The sequence below is a fragment of the Musa acuminata genome, chromosome BXJ2-8, assembly GCF_036884655.1.
Source record: "Musa acuminata AAA Group cultivar baxijiao chromosome BXJ2-8, Cavendish_Baxijiao_AAA, whole genome shotgun sequence".
NCBI classification, from domain to species: domain Eukaryota; kingdom Viridiplantae; phylum Streptophyta; class Magnoliopsida; order Zingiberales; family Musaceae; genus Musa; species Musa acuminata.
In genome coordinates this window covers 38,302,429-38,310,105 of record NC_088345.1, presented here as the reverse complement: position 1 = coordinate 38,310,105, position 7,677 = coordinate 38,302,429, and the positions used below count along the sequence as shown (strand labels likewise).

General features: G+C 50.6%; 1 protein-coding gene across 1 annotated transcript; it reads left to right on the top strand.

Annotated features, from left to right (window-relative positions):
• Positions 1-1,005: 1,005 nt before the first annotated feature.
• LOC135619434 (DELLA protein SLR1-like) lies at positions 1,006-3,377 on the top strand. The gene has a single exon (XM_065121442.1). The coding sequence runs from the start codon at positions 1,272-1,274 to the stop codon at positions 3,090-3,092; it is 1,821 nt and encodes a 606-aa protein (XP_064977514.1). The 5' UTR covers positions 1,006-1,271; the 3' UTR covers positions 3,093-3,377.
• The last annotated feature ends 4,300 nt before the right edge of the window (positions 3,378-7,677 follow it).

Below are 7,677 nucleotides of genomic sequence, written 5' to 3'. Positions count from 1 at the left end.
AGGAATCTCGACACGTGGCATATGCCGTAGCTTTCGTTTGGGGCGGGACGACGTCACAAACCCGCAGGCATCGGGAATGGAGAGGGAGGATAAGGCAGAGGGCCAATCCGATGCCTCGCAGCACCGTAAGTGGAAAGTTGAGGGAAAAGAAGAATACCTCGCGATCAGCTCATCACCGTCGGAGAGAATAAAGAAACAAACGGGCGATGATGACGACGACGACGATGGATTCGAAGGCGACGGGAAGAAAAGGTTGCCGACAGCGAGGTGGTCTGCTCCGTCGAGGCCGTTACGGATGCCGTCACCGCGGCCCACCAGGCGCGACGGGGATTCGCAGGAGGACTTAACGGCGTCGCACCCCGTGAACCGGGAGCCCGCACCCACCACTGCCGTAGCGTGGGAGCGGGCCCCGGTGGGTGGTGGAGGTGGAGGTCGACAAGGGACCCACGACGCAACTCAGCTTGACGGTGACAGCTGGCCCTCTCCCTCGTGTGTGTGGGAGGCAGTGCCGGCCCCTCACCTACGCCATCCCGTCTCTCTTCGTCCCCCCCATTTCGGCTCTGCTGTGTAGTCTGGACCTGCCATGCTGCGGTGTTCCTGCCATTGCTCATACACTGCTGCTCACCTATAAAGCATAAAGCAAATAACACATTGGCCTTTTTCTCACGTAATTAGGTCTCATATATTTTCTGAGAATATAAATTTATGCTGTAAAAGACGGAATGGGACTCACCTTAATCATCTTCTTGGGTAGATCTCCACTGCGGATGGACGTCAAAAGTCGTGCTGGGAAATCAGACTATCCGGCCAGTCGTCAGGGTCCACGTGTAACACTGGCACTTGGCTTGGCCTCTGCGTGCTATAGCAGCCACTTCTATTATCAGGCGGTAGTGGCGGTACGGCTCCATTATCTTCCTTTAGCTCGCTTTTATTTTATTTTTTATTTACAAGAATTATGAAAAATTATGGTAATTTAAGTGGCGGATGATGAGGAAAGCAGGTGGAATCGCGGTTCAGTGAGAGAGAACGGAGCCAGTTGCTGCCTCCTGAATAATTTGTTCCACCTTATTACACACTCCCCACCTTCCGTCAACCTGTGCCAACTTATTCCCACGTCTTCTCTCTTCCTGCTCCACTCCTATAGACGCCTTCGAATCGCCCTTCTCTTCTTCTTCACTCGCGGCTAGTGCTGGCGTCCGCTCCCTGTCGCAGGAGAATAAGAAACGGATCGATCACTTCGATCGCTACTTGAAGAAAAGGTCAAAAAGAACATGAAACGAGAACGTCAAGAGACCGTCGAGGCGGCGGAGACGGAGGACGAGAAGGGGAAGGCGAGGATGGACGCCGACGATGGTGGTGTTGATGAGCTGCTGGCGGCGCTGGGGTACAAGATACGGTCGACGGAGATGGCCGACGTCGCGCAGAAGCTGGAGCAGCTGGAGATGGCCATGGGGAGCAGCGTCGCAGCCAACGACGATGCCCTCCTCTCCCACCTCGCCTCCGACGCCGTCCACTATAACCCCTCCGACGTATCCACCTGGGTCGATACCATCCTCTCCGAGTTCAATGCCCCTTCTCTCCCTCTCCCCCCGCCTCCGCTGTCCCCCGCTCCCCTCCAACACCACTTCAATCTTCCCCCTGACGGAACAGAGCAAAATTCCACCATCACCACCGTGGACGTCCCCTCCGGCCCCCGCTGCCCGGCCGACGCCTACCACCTCGAGTCACTTCACGCTCCCGCTGTCGCAGGCCGTTTCGTGTATGGGTCCGACACCCAGTACGAGGTCTCCCCGTCCTCGAGAGATCGGAAGAGGATGAAGCTCTGCAGCTCTCCTCCCTCGTCGTCGTCGACAACGGATGCGGCGACATCACCGGCGGTGCTGCCGGTGGTGGTGGTTGACACGCAGGAGTCCGGGATCCGCCTCGTCCATGCCTTGATGGCGTGCGCAGAGGCGGTGCAGCAGGACAACCTGAAGGCAGCCGACGCCCTGGTGAAGCAGATCACGGTGCTGGCTACGTCGCAGGGAGGCGCGATGCGCAAGGTCGCAGGATACTTCGCCGAGGCCCTCGCACGCCGCATCTACCGGCCGCAGCCCGCCCGGAACTTGAGCCGATCTACCCTCGACTTCCCGGCCTTCGACGACATGCTCCACCAACACTTCTACGAGAGTTGCCCCAACCTCAAGTTCGCCCACTTCACCGCCAACCAGGCGATCCTCGAGGCGTTCGCCGGATGCCGCCGCGTCCACGTAGTCGACTTCGGGATGCGGGAGGGACTGCAGTGGCCGGCCCTCCTCCAGGCCCTCGCCCTCCGCCCCGGTGGCCCGCCCTCGTTCCGCCTCACCGGCATAGGACCGCCGCAACCCGACCACTCGGACGCCTTGCAGGAGGTGGGATGGAAGCTCGCCCAGTTCGCCGATACCATCCGCGTCGACTTCCGCTACCGCGGCTTCGTGGCCGCCAGCCTCGCGGACCTGGAGCCCTACATGCTGCTCGGCCCGGTCGCCAGCGACAGAGATGGCGAGGAGGAGCCGGAGGCGGTGGCAGTGAACTCGGTGTTTGAGTTGCACCGGCTGCTGGCGCGTCAAGGGGCACTCGAGAAGGTGCTGGGGACGATCCGGGCGATGCGGCCGCGGATCGTGACTGTGGTGGAGCAGGAGGCGAACCACAACGGAGAGACGTTCCTAGAGCGCTTCACGGAGGCGCTGCACTACTACTCGACCATGTTTGACTCGCTGGAGGGCGGGGTCTCGGCGGCGCCGGACGCGGCCGGTGGCGGCGGGCGGCGGGACCAGGCGATGTCGGAGGTGTACCTGGGTCGGCAGATCTGCAACGTGGTGGCCTGCGAGGGGGCGGATCGGACGGAGAGGCACGAGGCGCTGGCCCAGTGGCGGGTACGGATGGGCCGCGCCGGCTTCGAGCCCGTCCCGATCGGCTCCAACGCCTTCAAGCAGGCGAGTATGCTTCTCGCCCTCTTCGCCGGTGGCGACGGCTACCGGGTTGAGGAGAAGGACGGCTCCCTCACCCTCGGCTGGCACACTCGCCCCCTCATCACCACCTCCGCCTGGCGCATCGCCTCCGCCGCCTGCTGATGACCCTCAACCGCCGACTCTATCACAGAAGATGCAGCTCAGCCGTCCGATGACGTCTACTCTCTCTGCTGCCATCGCCAACGCATCTCTTTTCGGAGGGGCCCATCCCTGTGCGGTACAATAGACCGCAGTTACTAGCTTGACCATAGCTCGAGGGTCGCAGCGCGGGCCCGTTCTTTAATTTTGTTTCCTGTTTAACTCTTGTGTACATCTATCATGCCTACCTATGAACCATCGACTCTTCTAGTCTGGTATAATAGTGTAGACGACCAGTTCCTTATAGTACATATGGCTGTCAACAAGGTGGGATGCAGAGGCTTAAATGGAAGGATAGTGGGGGAGGCGGTGGGTGTGATGAGAGATATGATAGAGCGGCAGTGGGCCCCCAGTTTGAGGAGGGGACATTTGGGCCCCACCAGCACTCAGGGGGGAAGCGCGAGGGTGACAGCCCACCCAGGCTCAAGATGCGGCGTCAAATCGACGGCGATCCATGATGGCTTGAGGATTAAATCATCGTTGAAACAGAAAAAGACGAAGACAGGAAGCTCTAGGTTAGTAAAATAAGTGAGGATTAAGAATTGGGAGGGATCAAAAGGTGCGTATCTGCTGAAATCATTCAGTTGCAGAGCATTGGCGGTGGTGAACAAGTGGGTGCAGGAAAAAGCTGAATTGTCGTCTTGATGTTGGTGTTACGCTCCAAAGCCAACTTTGGTGACCTCGCATTCCAAGAATCGAGGCCTGTTTCCGAGTCGGCCTCTACTACGTGAATCACCGAGTCGGCCTCTACTACGTGAATCACCCCGATCGTCGGCAGAGGCCAGCTGGGATTCGTTTCTTCTGTCTTGGAAGTCACCAAAGATCACAAGTCATCATTGTAGCTTCCGCTAAGCTTAGAAATAATCCCCCCCCCCCCCCCCCAAAAAAAGGAAACACATAAGAAAACCAACATATCAGGGAAATCAAAATCGAAAGAGAAATGGTGATTAAGTTGTTTGATGACATTTGTGCTAATAGATCCAAGCCTACATAAGATGAAACAAATGTACTAACTTAAAGACGTTGGAAATGGGAACAAAGGTAGGGACCTATTCAACTGCAGTAGAAAGGTTGGAGATTGGGAACTTACTGTAGGTAGTGATGGGGATAAAAAGAGGAATAACCTTTCTATAGGAACAAATACTAGAAGACCAAAATACGTAGCGGAATAAAATGGAAACATAATCAAACAGAACACCAAGATATACGTGGAAAACCCCTTCAATGTGAAGGATAAAAACCACGGGACAAACTAGAGATAATCCACTATGAAAATAATGAATATACAAATCTCAATCTCTTGCCCAAAACCCTAGCAACAACCACAAGAGAATAACTGGGATACAAGGATCACGTCACTGCCCACAATATCTAAAACCTCCCCAAGTAATCACAGCAAGAGTCTACTGTAGATTTGATCTAACTTGAGATGAGAACACTGCTAGATGATTGTGAACAGTCTCTTTACGTTGTCCTTGTCTTCTTCCCTTTCTTTCTCTTCCTTTTCTGCCTTGATCTCCTTCTTCTCTTTGGAATCCCGTGACATCAAAGATCTGTCTTGTTGCTGCCTTTTTATAGCCTTAATCTGCCTCTAAAACGCAGCCACCACACCCCCCTAATCTTAATTAGGGTTAGGTTAAGAGAGGGTGTGGGCTGTGGGCTGTGGGCTGATAAAGCCCACATGGGCTGAATATGGGCCATCAGCCCAACAACCTCCCCCTTCAGCCCATAAGGGAGGCTGTCCCATGACTCCTCAATGTGAAGCCATGCCGACCAACTGTCGGCATATCTCCTGTCTTTCTTTTGGTAAGGTCTTCGTTAACATGTCTGCTCCGTTGTCATCTGTATGAATTTTCTGAAGCTGCAACTGCTTCTCTTCAAATACATTTCGAATCCAGTGGTATCTGACATCTATATGCTTTGACTTGGAATGAAACATTGGGTTCTTACACAAATGGATTGCACTCTGGCTGTCACAATGCACCACATAATTTTTCTGTTTCAGCCCCAATTCTTGTAAGAATTCTTTCATCCATAACATTTCTTTGCATACCTCTGTAGCAGCAATATATTCTGCTTCTGTGGTGGAGAGAGCAATACACCTTTGTAACCTGGATTGTCATGACACAGCTCCCCCTGCAAAAGTAAGTACATAACCTGAAGTAGACTTCCTCGTATCTATATCTCTGGCCATATCTGCATCTGTGTAACCTGTCAACACAGGTGGTCCACCTCCAAAGCTTAAACAAACCTTAGAGCTCCCTCTGAGATATCTAAAAATCCACTTCACCGCTGCCCAGTGCTCTTTGCCTGGATTTGCAAGAAATCTGCTAGTAACACCCACTACATATGCGATGTCTGGCCTCGTACATACCATTGCATACATTAAACTTCCAACTGCTGAAGCATAAGGAACCTTTTGCATTTTCTCCTTCTCCTCATCACTTGACGGACTCTGTTCTGAGCACAACTTGAAGTGACCTGCAAGAGGAGAACCAACTGGCTTAGCATTGCTCATACTGAATCTTTCCAATACCTTCTCGATGTATTTCTCCTGTGACAACCAAATCTTCTTGTTTTTCCTATCACGAGAAATCTGCATGCCTAGTATTTGCTTTGCTGGCCCCATGTCCTTCATTGCAAAAGACTCACTCATTTCCTTCTTCAACCTGTCAATTTTAGACATATCTTTCCCAAGAATAAGCATGTCATCAACATAAAGTAAGAGAATAATAAAATCCTCACCAAACCATTTGATGTACACACAATGATCTGAAGCCGTTCTTTTGTATCCATTTTCTGTCATAAATGAATCAAACTTTCTGTACCACTGTCTTGGAGCTTGCTTTAGCCCATACAAGCTCTTCTTCAACTTGCAGACAAAATTATCTTTACCTTTGACTTTGAAGCCTTCTGGTTGCTCCATATAAATTTCCTCCTCCAAATCACCATGAAGGAAAGCTGTCTTCACATCTAACTGCTCAACCTCCAAGTCCTGGCTAGCAGCAATACCAAGAGCAACACGAATAGAAGACATTTTAACAACAGGAGAAAATATCTCTTCAAAGTCAATACCTTTCTTTTGACCAAAGCCTTTCACAACCAATCTAGCTTTGTACTTTGGTTGAGAACAATATTCTTGAGTCTTCAACCTAAAAACCCACTTGTTCTTCAAGGCCTTTATTCTATTTGGTAGCAGCACCAAATCATAAGTGTGGTTCTTCTGAAGAGCATCCATCTCTTCCTGCATAGCAACTAACCACTTCTCTTTCTGCTCACTCTCAACTGCTTCCTGGTAACTCTCTGGTTCACCTGCATCAGTAAGCATCACATACTCATCTGTAGAGTATCTTCTAGAAGGTTGACGTTGTCTAGAAGATCTTCTCAACTGAGATTCTGCGGGAACTTGCTCTCCTACTTCTTCTTGCTCAACATGTCCTACAGGTAGATCAATATCAGGTTCTACACCATCTTCCTGCATATCTCCCCCATCACCCTGATATACTGGAGGAGTAACTGGGTCACAATATGCTAATCCTTCTGCAGAAGTCTTGGCTGGTGCCTTCTTCTTCAAATCCTCAAAGGTTTGATCCTCAAAGAAGATCACATCTCTGCTCCTGAACACCTTCTGCTTTTCTGGATCCCAAAGCCTGTAACCAAACTGATCATGTGAGTAACCAAGAAAAATATATTCTTTAGACTTACCATCCAGCTTGGACCTCTCATTATCTGGAACATGTGCAAATGCACGACAACCAAACACTTTCAAATGCCTGTAGGAAACATCTTTCCCTGACCATACATGCTCTGCAATATCACCATCTAGGGCTGTACATGGTGATAAGTTGATCACATCAACTGTAGTCCTCAAAGCCTCATCCCAAAACCTTTTGGGTAGCTTGGCCTGTGAAAGCATACATCTGATCTTTTCCATGATGGTGCGGTTCATCCTCTCTGCAATTGCATTATGCTGAGGTGTACCAGGAACTGTCATCTCATGTTGGATTCCATGTGACCTGCAATAGTCATTAAACAATCCTGTATACTCACCACCATTATCTGATCTTATGCATTTCAATTTCCTTTCTGTCTCCCTTTCAACTCTGGCATGAAACTCTTTAAAGACATTAATAACCTGATCTTTGGTCTTCAAAGCATAGGCCCAAACTTTCCTAGAAAAATCATCTATAAAAGTGACAAAATAAAGTGCACCACTTATACCAAGAACATCAACAGATCCACCAGGAGTTTTTGTCCTCAAAGGACCACATACATTTGTATAAACACGGTCTAAGGCATGCATTTTTCTAGACAAAGCAGCACTAGCAAATGAAACTCTATGTTGTTTACCAGCTAAACAATCAATACAAGGGTTCAGATGTATACCTCTGAGATCTGGTAATACCTCTCTCTTGGAAAGAGTTTGCAGCCCCTTCTCGCTCATGTGTCCCAATCACCTATGCCACAACTCCATACTGAAGTCTTTCTCTGTAGCATTTAACTGCTCACCATAAGCTTTAGCCTGCAACCTGTACAAAGTATGACATTT